The sequence below is a fragment of the Xyrauchen texanus genome, chromosome 2 (genome assembly GCF_025860055.1).
Source record: "Xyrauchen texanus isolate HMW12.3.18 chromosome 2, RBS_HiC_50CHRs, whole genome shotgun sequence".
In the NCBI taxonomy this organism is placed as follows: domain Eukaryota; kingdom Metazoa; phylum Chordata; class Actinopteri; order Cypriniformes; family Catostomidae; genus Xyrauchen; species Xyrauchen texanus.
This window is the reverse complement of record NC_068277.1, coordinates 60,301,884-60,316,521: the sequence shown is the minus strand read 5'-3', so window position 1 is coordinate 60,316,521 and position 14,638 is coordinate 60,301,884. Positions and strand designations below refer to the sequence as shown.

The 14,638-nt window shown below is 37.3% G+C and overlaps 1 protein-coding gene across 12 annotated transcripts in view; it reads right to left on the bottom strand.

Annotated features, from left to right (window-relative positions):
• The window catches only part of LOC127656331 (adhesion G protein-coupled receptor L3-like), a 338,006-nt gene that overhangs the window by 65,097 nt on the left and 258,271 nt on the right, over positions 1–14,638 (bottom strand). For all 12 annotated transcript variants that reach the window (XM_052144613.1, XM_052144656.1, XM_052144639.1 and 9 more), the window contains 2 exons: positions 14,451–14,489; positions 1,154–1,337 (listed from right to left, as the gene is read on the bottom strand). In XM_052144613.1, coding sequence (XP_052000573.1) covers positions 1,154–1,337; positions 14,451–14,489 — 223 coding nt within the window. The remainder of the gene's footprint in view (positions 1–1,153; positions 1,338–14,450; positions 14,490–14,638) is intronic.

Here is a 14,638-nt window from a genome sequence, read left to right as displayed (position 1 = left end):
AGGAGGTCTATTATACCTGGAGAGAGCTATCTGTTGGCATTCCTATTCATCTCAATGACAGTTTACAATGACATGCTGCCATTGTTGCTGAATGGCATTCATTTTGAGCTGTAAAAGTCATGTGGATGATCACTCTGGAGATCATTCACATGGAAAACTACGTCCTGACAATGCAGATTGGCTGATGTCACCACAAAAACATGCACAGTCCCAAGCCCTTCAGCATAGCGATTTGATGAGCCTGAAGTCCATTTCATTCTTTAAAGAGCTCTCCAATATATTGGTCATTGGTTAAACATCTACTAAACTATATTAAAATATTTGCATTTAATTGTAGATATTGCTTGCAAAAATGTTCTTCAGGATGCATGCCTACTTCTAAATGGACTTCAGTGCAGAAAGATGCTAACCAGCATGGGCTAACTGGACCGTGCTAACCAGCCAAACCTTGACCCCTTGGTAGTTTTGCTGAATGGCATTAAGAGGATCAGACCCTCATATATTCCCATCCCAAATCTTTCAGTGAGGAAATTAATAATGGCTGTTGCAAAAGTAGGCAGCATTATTATAGCTTTTTACAAGAGTCTCTGGAAAACTTGATTCTGATTGGTCAATGTCGCCATCGTCATCTCACTCTGTGTTCTCTACAAGTAATCTAATAAATTAAATACATTTTCATGCCCAGTTATTTATTTATTTGGCAAGTCTTGTAATAAGCTGGATAATGAGCAGTCAGACAGTCATTTTCGCAAAATAAACACCAACAAAACTCTGCAACCCAGAGGTGCAAATCAGCTGTAAATTAACAATAGAACTCAGATGCAAACCAGAGGTGGAATTCAGCTGTTCATAGATTTCTTTCTTCTACAATAATAACAATAAATGTCCATTTATTTATTTATTTGGTTTGTAGTCATGTAAGAAGTAGGATAATGTACAGTGAGCCGGTTGTTATCACAAAATAAACCCCTACAGATTGATCAGGACCCAACACAAAGCAGAGTGCCTTACTTGGCAATATGATAACATCAAACTTTATTGGAATCCAATGAGCCTCCCGAACGTTTCATGTGAGGGGTACTTTTGTACGATGAACAAGAGATCTGTGATTGTGGTAATCTTAGAGATAAAGTTCAGCTGAACAATGACTTACGTATATTTTCTGTGTTTTCTTGTACAACATCGGTTTTGAGCAGGTTGTCAGCGAGAACAAAGGCACCCTGCTCTACGGTGTCCAGCAGCATAGTGGCAGCCCGGAGCTGATCACTCATCGAGAGGTCCATCCACGCTGTCCGTGCCTGCGGCTGCAGCAGGTTATTCATTGTCTCCACCATTGCCTACAGGAGCAACACAAAATAAGTGTTTAGATGCAGTTAGCACATTGCCAAACCTGAGAACACATCCTGAGAAAAACCACTGGCAAATATATATACGAGTTGCAGGATCTTGAATTTACTGGCTAAAGGGGAAAGTATTCACTGCTGTGCTGCTGTAGTTAACTGCAGCCTTCAGAGTATAAGAAGAGCATTTTACGATGGATTTTACATGAGCAGTTAAGGTCTGGAGGTCTGGACCAGAGCTAACTGAAATTCATGAAGGCACAAGCAGATTAACGCAACTGAGGCTTTAGAAAAGACATGAGTGATGTTGTAACATGAACATAAAATAACCAATATTGTACCATCCCTGCTGATAAAGGTGACTTACCAGTCTAAGCTGGTTTAGCTCACTGGTCAGTGGGTCTCCCAGCCTGACCAGCTGACAAGTGCTCAAAGCATTCAAAAACAGGCTACGCTTGCCAGTTCGCTAAATTGCTCAAGAAATTATTCAATTAAATAACGATTAACCAATCTAACACTTCCAACTCGCCACCTGTTAGTTTCAAGAAGTGTCTCTCTATGAAAACACTGCATATATAGCTGCGTCTACATTTAGATGTGAGCCGCATGGATGAGCAGTACAGCTGCAACAGATCAATAAACCTTTTAACAATGTTTAACCTCCATTCTCAAAAGCTCATCACTCCAAACTCTACCGACAATTAAACATTTAACATGCTACAGGCGAGACTTGCGATCCAAATGCTAATAAGCTGAAGCTTAAACATGTGCAGCACAACTTCTAATAAACACAAGGAAGTTCCAGTTTACCTGAGAGCCATTTGGACTTAAACGTACCCCCATTTAAAGGGAAGAGAGAGAAGATGAAAAGAAGCTTGAGGTTTAAGAAACCGACAGCACTCACTCGTGTCTTCACAGAGAACTTTCAAGAGATGTTTTAATTTGTGCTCACTTCAAAGAGGCTTTGAGGCCAAGGCTAAAAGTTTACAGCCGTGGAATTTTCTGAGATGCGAGCGAAAGCTTCATTTTCAATGCACAGCATTAAGCATTTGAGAACACATTCAACACAGCACTTTTGGCGGGAGGAGAGGTCCTGTATAATGCGGTAAACCGTACAAGGACACCGCGCATCCGTGGCTCTAAGGGCTTCTGACAAAAAATTCTGAAAGAGAATTCTGATTTAAAGATGATAAACGTGTAGGCAGAACAGAGCATATCTGTCTCTCTCAAAAGATAAATGATAGGTATTGTACTTGGGTTGAATGTGTATGTTTATGTAATCCTTGTTTAACTCATGACATCAAGGAAAACATATCACACGGTTCCCACACCTTCGACCAAAGAATGTCCATGTAACAGAGCAAGGATTTTTGTACAAATGATTTATAGAGATTTCTGGGTTAGATTACATTTGTATTTTATTTAACTTTCAATTAATTTACCTTTTATTAATCTACTTAAACAATTACACTTATTAGAGAACATCTCCAACTAGACAAATAAGCTCAATACTAACTAATAAAATGAAAAACTCTAGATATTGCATTGGTGGTTGGTTGGTTCATTTGTTGGGTAGCTAGCAGTGGCGGGCCATGCATTTAGAGTCTAGGACTCCAGTGTGATTCATGCCATTAAGGAAGTTTCAAAATGAACTGTGAATTATTCACAGTTTCACAATGAATAAGACCCCCTATGCCTTTGGACATCATACATTATGTTGCAGCTATCTAGTAATACCAATTTACATTTTAAAAACACGTCCACACTTGAAATGCCATAACTTGAAACGACACTTAATGCTCAAGCAAGCCTAATTTTAACTGTAGTATGACTAGTTGAGTGTTTCAAAAATCCAAATTTTTTATACGAATCAACCAAGAAGGTCTATAATACCTGGAAAAATCTATCTAATAATATTTGTGATTTAAATGTTGCTTGCAATAAATTTCGTTTCGTCAGGGTAAACGGTTATGCTGCGTTCCGTTCAAGCTGGATGTGGGATATTTCTACTTGATATCTCCAAACATAAATGCATTCCATTCCCAATATTGAAAAGATGACGTTTAAGAAACAAAACTGCAACGCTCCCGTTAGTTTATCAGGGGTTTGACTCTCATTAGCGATGTCTCCTAGCAACCCAACTGATAAACAATGCTGCAGCGCTGGCATTTGTGCTTCAGGTGTACAATTATCAAAATACACCTGTTTCTGCAGGCGTTTGTTAAACAAGCTTTAATATAATGTAATGTGGAAACAAACACATGTATCAATATTACTTAATAAAGTGAATGTTTATCACTTACTTTGTATATTTCCCTGAGAGTGGACATGTTTGTGTGACCTCATGCAACTGCATCTCGGCAAAATCGGAGTTGAGAATTTCTGCACGAGCCTACAAGTTGTAATTCCATTGCTCTTTTCCTAATAGGAAGTTGTAAAATCCGACTTCCCGAGTTGATTGGAACACAGCACTACTTTTCAAAGCTTGATCCGACACTGAATTCTTAAGCAGTCTAATTTACACTTAGAAAGCTCCTGATGTTTCTATAACAATGCAAAAAATACTTGAAGTGAAAATCAGCCCTCCTTTCCGGTTTAATAAATTAAGCAATCACGTGATCTTACATGACATCCTTGTGTTTTAAGAATCTCTTTCTCAATGGCAATACCAGCAGTGATGACAGCCGACTCGTCAGACAGCTTGATCTTGCGCTTTTCGCTCTGGAATTACATACATCACTTAACGCGTGATTGCGTCACTCAAGGCCAGCTAGAACATAGACATATTTTATGTTTATAATCTAGATAGAAGGCCTCGATCAGGACATATCCTAAAGATCACACCCACCAAGATCAAATAAATCAATCTGATTGGCTGATGAATCTGACAATCTGACTTTAGTTGCTCATTCATTTGCACTGTTGAGGGATTTTGTAGGAATTCTGAAGGCCTGAGGGGGTGGAGCTGAAAATCATGCGCTGCTTCAGCTTACGAGCTGGGCTTCAGGCGTGCAATTTGTGCAACAGATGTCAAGGAATACATTCTGACTAGATAAACTTTTCATTTTTCTCTATTTGTTTGTAGATTATTTAATAGTGGAAAGTGATTAAAAAAAACAGGCAAAAAGGTGATAGAGAATGAAAGGGTGAAAAATATTTATTTGTCAAGATAAAGAGAGGGCTTTGCTGGCCCTGAGAAATTGCCACTGCTATCTAGTCATTAGCTAGTGGTTGGTTAGCTGGTTAATTAGTGGTTGGTTGGTTGGCTAGTTATTTAAATAGTTAGTAGTTGTTAGCTAGTGGTTGAATGGTTGGCAGGTTTCTGGTTGGTTGTAATTTGTTAGTTGGTTGATTAGTAAGTTAGTTTGTTAGTAGTCGATTAGCTAGTAGCCAGTTAACTAGTTAGTTAGTAGCAAGTTGTGAAATGGTTAGCAGGTTACTGGTTGGTTTAGTTAGTAGCTATTTTATTAGTTAATAGTTGTTTGGTTGGTTAGCTAGCAGGTTTGTGGTTAGATGGTTGGTTGGTGGGTTATTTGTTAGTTGGTTGTGGTTGTTTTGTTTTGGGTTTTAAGACTGAACGCCCCCAACCCAATTTTTTTTAACTGTGTGTCTTTGAATGTGCAGAATGTGCATGCACTTGGAATTATTTGAAGTAATCAGTGGGTCCACAAGGTGGCAACACTCACTTTTGGACCGCTGTTGTCACAAAGATGTGCACAAAGAAGTCGCCGCTAAACTTCAGGAGATGAAGGGAAGTACAACAACAGTGGATTTGCAAGCCAAGGGCAAGTGTGTGAGGAGGTCTGGAGATACCTGCATATGAATAACTCAAGTCTGAAGGAATATAAAGACAATTTTTGGATCTAAACTCCTGATGAGAAATAGTTGTGTGTCTTATAGCGAATATATGCCCTCATATGGAGTATACTTTGACAAGTTTGCGTTTGACAGTTCGCAGGCGCTGAGCATTCGGTCAAAACTGAAGTATCCTTTGGGCTTCAGCTGGTTAGTTAGTAGTTGGTTGGGGGTTATGGTTAAGATTGTTGGTTGAATGAATGACTTAACTTAAAACTTGATTTTGATCATTAAGTCTCCTGACATTCTTTCTCTATCCCTCATTGATAGGCCCAGGGAGGGGTCTTTGTCTCCTCAGGTGTGAAATACATCCATATTCATGATAGTTCACGCCAAGTTAAATTACTATTTTGTTTTGTATGAATAAGTGATCAGGATGGTTTTCACATCATTTTGTAGCAAAAACTCTAGGCTACAAGATCCAATTTCTTGTGGAGTCTTGTGGACAAATGTTTAGTATGTGTTATATGGCCTTATTTCAGTGACTTAAAATTTTTGTTTTTTCAAAAACCATGCATAAACTTTATTTTCAAAAAAAATACAAACCTGTACACACATGTTGCTCACATATTATTTTAGCCCAGTTTGTGCTGAATACAGTGTTATCAGACTTTAGCCATTAATATGTTTTTAAGCAACTGAAAAAAGCACAAATGTCAAGGCATGTCAAAACTTCTCCAGTGCCCAAAATACCCTCAGACCCCAGAGGGTTAAAATGCCATGGATATTCACTGGTCAAAGGTGTGGGAACCCTGGATTATATGTATATGATATTTTCTCCTTGATGTCATGAGATAAACAATGATTACATAAATATACATTTTCAACTACAGTACAATACCCACAATTCATCTTTGAAGAGAGACAGATATGCTCTGTTCTGTCTGTTCACGTATTGTCTTTAAATCAGAATATTCTCTTTCATGCTTGGGGAGAATTATCTGCGAGTAACGACTTCATTTTAGTTTGTTCCTCCCAAAAACTTTGAAATTGCTTAGGAGATACTTCCCAGGGCAACTGGTTAAGGCAGTGTAAATAAGCAAGAGATTGTTTAAGTAACATGCTGGGATTAAAGCCATACACAGATCTGATTTACCACCACTCTAATCTACTCTTGCTTTTTTGGGTCTAAACTCAAATATTCTGTCTCATGGAGCAACGCTAAGCTCTGTAATCCACTGCAGAGCTGAACCGGATCAGGCGGTGATATTGGGTCAAGCTGAACTGGTTGGATCCAGTCTATATCCTGACTTACGCAGGATCCGTTCCTTCCAGCGCCGCAGCCAATGCAAGAAGCTTAGTGCCTGACCCCAGATCATTCTCAAACCCCAGTGGAGAACACAAGCAGATTACAAACTGATCCCAGGTCAGTCTGAGCTCCCAGTATACATCTCTGGTCCAAAAATTTAACACGCCAAACACTCTCTAATGCATTCCAGTTTATGAATCATCACGAATCACATTATGAACAACACAACATAAATATTCATATAGGAAAACTTTGACGCAGATTGACGGTTTAATATTAAGTTTAACGTCTCAATTACGAGCGATGTATACAAATGAGAAAGAGAGATATTTTAAAATGCAGATGAGCCGTTTAAAGGATTTTGGGAGGTAAATGTATTAACAGGACACTAAAAGACAACTAAAATCAAGAACGTGGCCACACACATGACACAAATTAGCTTATTTGAATAGAAAGTCCATTTAAAAAAAACTGATATACAATGATAGAATACAAATGAGCAGATAAACTTTCCTCTCATGTTTTCAGTTCAGCAACACACAGAGTGTTGTCAATCCTGTTTAAGAGTACTAAATACAGTTCTATTGATTTGTGCTGCATAAACGGCATCGCATTCAACAAACTGTTGTCTGTCATGTCATTGAAGAAGAAGAATACTTTCTTTTGGTCACACATTATACACACAGTTTTTTTTGCATATATACAGTGAAATTTATTAGTTTTCACATATCCCAGCTAAGCTGGGGTCAGAGTGCAGGGTCAGCCATGATACGGCGCCCCTGGAGCAGATAGGGTTAAGGGCCTTGCTCAAGGGCCCAACAGTGGCATCTTGGTGGTGCTGGGGCTTGAACCCCTGTCCTTCTGGTCAGTAACCCTGAGCCTCAACCACTGAGCCACCACTGCCCTCCTTTTAGAGGTATTATTTTTTATGTTAGTAACGTAAATCACTAATACCCAAGAATTTGGGAGAAGGTGTTCCAACTCCTTTTTCCCTGTAATTACTGTTTGTGACGAGCATACACTGGCAGCCAAAAGTTTGTAATAATGTCCAAATTTGCTCTTATGGAAATATATTGTCCAATGTCTGTGTTTCTTTGTCCACTCTAAACTTTTCTTTTTGTTTTTCTGTTTCAAAAGTGGCTTTTTCTTTGCAAATATTCCCATAAGGCCTCCTGAGTCTTCTCTTTACTGTTGTACATGAAACTGGTGTTGAGCGGGTAGAATTCAATGAAGCTGTCAGCGGAGGACATGTGAGGTGTCTATTTCTCAAACTAGAGACTCTGATGTACTTATCCTCTTGTTTAGTTGTACATCTGGTCTTCCAGATCTCTTTCTGTCCTTGTTAGAGTCAGTTGTCCTTTGTCTTTGAAGACTTAAGTGTACAACTTTGTATGAAATCTTCAGTTTTTTGGCAAATTCAAGCATTGTATAACATTCATTCCTCAAAACAATGATTAACGGATGAGTTTCTAGAGAAAGCTGTTACTTTTTTGCCATTTCTTATATAATATTTATCGTAAGACATGTCAGTCTATTGCACACTGTGGCAACTCAAAAACAAACACAAAGACAATGTTAAGCCTCATTTAATGAACCAAATAACTTTCAACTGTGTTTGATATAATGGCAAGTGATTTTCTAGTATCAAATGAGCAATTTAGAATGATTACTTGGAGTGGTGCTGCTGTCTAGATTTGATCAAAAAATGACTGACGGTGTTGTTTTTTACATCAGTAATGTCCTGACTACACTTTGTGATCAGTTGAATGCCACTTTTGTGAATTAATGTACCAAATTCCTTCCGAAACAGCAAAATCTGTCCAAATGTTTGGCCGCCAGTGTATACGCCTGTTGAGGTCTTTCAAACAGAAAAGAAAAAAAAAACCTGCCGAGTACTACGGCTTTAGCTGTTGGAACAAATAGGCCTGTGGTCTCCTGTTAACCACTAAAGAAGTTTACCCTGCAATAGTTTACTTCCATATTCCAAACTAGGAAATGTTAAAATGGTCCATTAGGATGAAAACAGTGAAAGTTATATGATACAAAGTCTTGACATTTACTCTTAATATCTCTCACTGTGGTTACAAGCATTAGTCAAGTGTCAGTGAAGGGAATTGACTTTGGCCCATCAAGTGTGAAACACTTTCTTATGATGTGTGACATTCATATGAGCAGACAGAGAAGTATGTCTGAAGTAAGTTTGGTGCTGAAGAAATAGAAATAAAACTAAATTGTCAGCTTTACGCTAAGCTAAAATGCTATTTCTAGCCATTTTACATGCACATGTTACCAGACACAATCATGTTTCTTATCAAGAAAATTCACATTGGATCATAATTTCTTCTTTTCTAGTAAGATCTTTGATATTAGGGCACAAATCATATTCTTGCTAATAATTTTTGTATGGTTTTTCTGTAACAAATCTAAAAATCTTTTCGGAGCATGTATTTTTAACGTGTATTTTGTCTCACTGTACTGACAGAGTTTTTATAGTCAAAACAAGTGAAAAAAATCCACCAGTGCTGAAGAAGTAATCCAAAGTATTTAGAATACGTTACTTACCTTGAGTAATCTAATGGGATATGTTATAACAGAATACATTCTGTAATCTGTAGTGGAATACATTTCAAAAGTAACCCTCCCAACCCTGACTGCTGATAACAAATAAAGTTTTTTTTTCACTTGAAAGTTCACTGTTAAGATGTAAAGTGAGAGCTGTCGGTTTCTAAAACCTCAGCATGTTTTTTATCTTCTCTCTCTTCAGTTTTTCCATGCAAATGGCATTCTGGCAAACTGGAACTTTCCAGCATTTATTAGAAGTTGCATTGCACATGATTAAGCTTCGGTTTATTTGCATCAAAAAGCAATATTTGAAAGCAAAATCTCACAAGAGCAGAGATGAAGAGACCTACCAAAAAACTACCAAACATTCTGATAGATGTGAGTTTGCATTGGGTTGTGGAGGACTAATCCGGTCTTGAAACACCAGCAGCACCCACTTTTGAGGAGGTTTTTGACTGGAATGTGGAGGCTAAAGGTCATATCCACCCTTCAAAACACCTCTGCATCGCAATGGTAATGTCACGTGTATGAATGATACCTCGAATCAGGCAACTTGGTGAGGAGAGGTGTACTGTGATTTTTCTAAGCAATAAAACAAACTTTTTTCCTTTTAAGTGATAAAACAGGCATATTGCCTCAGAACACACTTGGGACCACCTAGCAACAACCTAGAAACCACATAGCAACCCAGGGATGTGCCCGAAGCAGAATACCTTATTCGGAAAGGCACAGACACAGATACTCACTTCGATGCACACCACTAATAGCAACCTACTGAAACACGCACAAAATACCTTAGCAAAAATAATACCCAATTGCAGACAGTAGCGATGTCAGTAGTTGTGGTATCAGAACACAGAAACGCAGGGGGAAAAGTACAGCACAAAAACGGCCCAGAAAGCAACACAATGCTGCTGTAAAATAAACAACTCATGAGGGAGGTAAACAAGGGGGCGGGGTCAAGACAAAGCAAGTGGTGACGAGACACAAACAGACACATAAAACCAGATAAACAGGTGACAGGATCTTGACAGAAAAAGAAAACCAGACATGAGTGTAGGGATCCTAACACAAGCCCTTTTGACATTTAAACACCTGCAGGATATGAATAATAGATTTCAACAACTCAGTTTGCACCAGTTGAGGCAAATTGTTGAGATCAGGAATTACATCTGCAATAGAACATGCATTAATCCTTGATATCAAAAAATACATCATTACTCACCGAAATACCAATTCTTGATATCCAAAATGGAAGTTGTAAAAACCAATTATTGATATCTATAATAAAAAATGTACTAATAGTATTTCACAATAATTAGTCATTTACTTATATTCAAAAATTTAAAGATATCAATCATTTTTTCTTATTAGTAAACTCATGAACAGATATGTTAACCAGTTCCAGTTATTCCTTCCAGTCTTGAACTGTCACTCAAGGGTTTTATTTAAGCATTCTGCGGTGTGCCCTTTGAGTCATCTTGGCTGGACGGCCACTTCTAGGGAGAATTGCCACAGTACTCCATTTATAGACAGTTCGTCTAACTGTGGCCAGATGAATATCTTATATTTAAGATATCGTGATAACTGTGTAACCCATTCCAGTTGTATGTAAATTAACAACTCTTGATCATAGGTCTTCTGATATCTCTTTTTTTGCGAGGCGTGGTCCACATCAGTAGATGCTTCTTGTGAATAGCAAACTCAAAATGTTTGAGTGCTTTTTATAAGTCAAAGTCTCTCTAACCCACACCTCCAATCTTGTTTCATTTATTGGATGCCGGGTTTGACAACTCCAGACTTTAATTAGTTTATGTTGATGTCATTAGCCTAGGCGTTCACATACTTACACTGTGAATGTTTGATGTATTCAATATGTACAAGAACAATACAATCATTTATGTGTTATTAATTGTGTTTGTTCATTATTGTAACTTAGATGAAGTTCAAACCATATTCTAAGACACATTCATTCAAATACAGGTAATTCCAAAGGGTTCACATATTTTTTCTTGTCAATGTATCTGTATAAGTAACTATGTATTTATAAATGTAAAACATTATTGTATGACTAGTATGAAGTACATAGCTGATATGTACTGTATATTTGAAATTCCAACAATATATGGATATCGGACAGATAATTGTGAAATTTTTCTAATGAAAATACAGTAACAGATATTAAATATAAGGCTTTTCTTGATATCAAAATATTAATTTAAACTAGTCAAAAGGCAATTCCTGCTAGTAATGGGTTTTTTTTTATCTGTATACTGTAACATTTTACCAGTGCAACTACAATTATATTTTCTCAAGTAATTACATTCATAATATCTATAATTTGCATATTAGCTAGTGACAACTGAATTGTGATTTCTATCATTCATTTCCTGCAAGTCAACTCGGCTTGCCATACCAGTACACCCTAGAAACTACATAGAACCTCCATGGCAACCACCCACAGCACCCCAGAATTGTGGCAGTGATTGATCATTTTCCTCACATTTTCCTTATAATATGTAAAAATAAATCATATTTTTATCTTTCTCTTCCTCTCATGCATTTAGCGCAAGAAACTGAGCACACACACAAACACTTGAACCCAGCAGTTACAGAAAACCTCAATCATGCCACTGGCACCAACAATCATGCCACGGTCCAAATCACTGAGATCAAATTTTTCCCCGTTCTGATGGTTGATGTGAACATTAACTGAAGCTCCTGACCCATATCTGCATGATTTTAAGCACTGCACTGCTGCTTCACGATTGGCTGATTAGATAATTGCATGGATGATTGTTGGTGTCAGATGGGCTGGTTTGAGTATTTCTGGGATTTTCACACACAACAGTCTCTTGAATTTACTCAGAATGGCGCCAAAAACCAAAAACATCCAGTGAGGGGCAGTTCTGTGGATGGAAACGTCTTGTTGATGAGAAAGGTCAACAGAGAATGGTCAGACTGCTTTGAACTGACAAAGTCTACAGTAACTCAGATAACCACTCTGTACAATTGTGATAAGAATAATATTATTTCTGATTGTTATTCTGAGATGCGGGTTGGTGCTGTTTTGGCAGCACGAGGGGGACCTAAACAATATTAGGCAGGTGGTTTTAATGTTGTGGTTGATCATTGTATATTCAAAATGAATTTTACTGGTACATAATTTGCCAATGCAAGTCAAAATGTAAACAGTAATAAAATCTAAACAGGATTCATCTAGTGGGGCCAGAGCCTTCCAAGATCCCACCAAACAAACAACACCTGATGCCCATCAGTTTTTTATTGATCATCAAAGGGCATCAATAGTTAAAATATCAAACCTGTTTCCCATCAGAAACACACACTCTGGACCCCTAATGCACACTCAGTTAAGGGCTTTTGTTTCTGAACAAGGCGAAAAATAAAATCTATTCTTAATGTTGGATCAGCTCAGGTATTGATCCATCACAGTTATTAATAAGTCTAGCACTGGACTGGTGCACGAAACAAAAATAATAAAGCATCTTGGCACTGTTCAGCTCTCAGCGGATACATACAAGTCTTCTTATTGAATCTGACTGTATTTTCTCTACCGCACACATCAACTACTGAGCAGTGACAGCAAATCCATTGATTTACTGTGTACTGCTAAAGTTACTCACTGAATCCTTTGCTTATCATCTTGAATAATAAACACAAGCATTGTTCATGCTCTTTTTAATTTTGGTAAGTGCAGAGCATGAACAATCCACAGACCTGTTGCTAATGTGCTAATATGGTAACACATTATTTACATTAAGGTTCACTTTGTTAAGGGTTTATAAAGTGGTTCATTAATGACTAATAACTCATTTACAAATACATAATAAATAATTGATATGCAGGTATAACAACATGAATGAAAAAAGGACAACTTTTATGCAAAACATTCCAAATAGTGAGCATTTTAATTGTATGTTAAAAATACTTTTTCAAAAGTATTGTCATTATGTTAAGACTTTTCACGTTAATATCAAAAGAATGGTGCAACTCATTGTCGTGTCCCCACTTACCTAGTTCTGGTTACATAAAGTCCTTTGCAAAAACACTTCTCAGGCATTCATTCACAACTTATATTATATAATAAAGCCTGATGAACATTAAACAATCCTAATGTTGAATAGGTGTTATTGAGCATTTATTATGTGAATTAAAAAGTCTTAAATTTGGCAAATATTGCACAAAAGTCTTTTATGCATGTTTTTATAACTGCAAATGAATGATTTACAATGCATTTATAAATGAGTTATTAGTCATTTATAACCCCCTTAATAAACCCTTAACAAAGGGAACATTCATGTAAAGTGTTTCCATTAAGTTATCTAGAGGCTTTGTATTCCTACTGTTATGTTTCTTCTTTTGTTTGTTCAAGATAAATCAAAGACACAAGATAATGCAGCCTATTCAGCTGAAATGCTGATCATTCATTTGTTTTAATCTACACATATTTGAGTTTTCTTCTGCTCAGACAGTTTTAGGTTATGTATTTATTTTTGGTCTGTCTAAGAGCTATAACAGAGCTGAGCGTGCATACAGCTTACAGAGTCCATAAGCCATAAGTCAGATTTGTGATACTCTCTTAAGGACAAACCATGTGTAAAGCATTCAGAACAAGGTTGAATCATATTCATGACAAAATGAGGGATTTTGTTATCAGTGTGTTCAGTAGTAGTCCTGAACCAACATGCAAGATGAGACCAGATTAAAATATTCTGCGCCCACGCTCTGATCCGACTGACTGACCTCGAGTCTCGCTCATCACAGACAGGGCATATTCCGTAAAGACATGTTCATAAGTCAAGAAATGTGATCCTTGACTGGTCATGATAGATGTTGTTTACAATAATTATTATGCCATTTCTTTTGTTTTGCACGGAAGATATTATGTGACATCCAACGCATGCGGGAAAGGGGGAGCATGGGGGTGCATGCAGAGCTCAAGCAAAAAAAATCACAGAATTATGGGTAATACTGAGGCCATGAACAAAAGCAGCTCTTCCTCTTCAACGGTAACAACCGTTGATGTAATCACCATATACAATGAAGACACGTCCCAGTAAATATTTAAAATAGGATTCGATTGAAATGAGTTTCTCAATGGACTATTTCTGAAAACCTACTTTTTTTAAACCTAAAAAGTTTAATAATTCAAGAAATGTATTGAGCTTCTATTAAATGTGTCATTTGACTGTAACTATTGCCAGTTCAGACTGGAGGAGGCATCTACTTGTGTCTAGACTACTATGAGTAATTTGCAAAAGTGGTCGTTACATTTTGGTCATGGCCTCAAATGACAACAACATGGCCTTACAAAACACGATCAACACACAAATGAGGAGAATGCACAAGCTTACACAAAGAGTTCTATGAAAACCCCAGCAGAAATGAGGATGAGAGGGGTATATATATAGAGAGAAAAATACCTGGACAAAATATCGACATGATCGCTCCCTTTTCTGCAGCTGAAAACCAAAATAAAATGAGTCACTTTAGTATCAAGCATAACATTTGACACTTTTAGAAACACATTAGATACATTAAACAATCTTTAATTATATCTTATTTAAACTATTGAGAAGGATCAACTGCTAAGTGGAAAACAGCACATTAG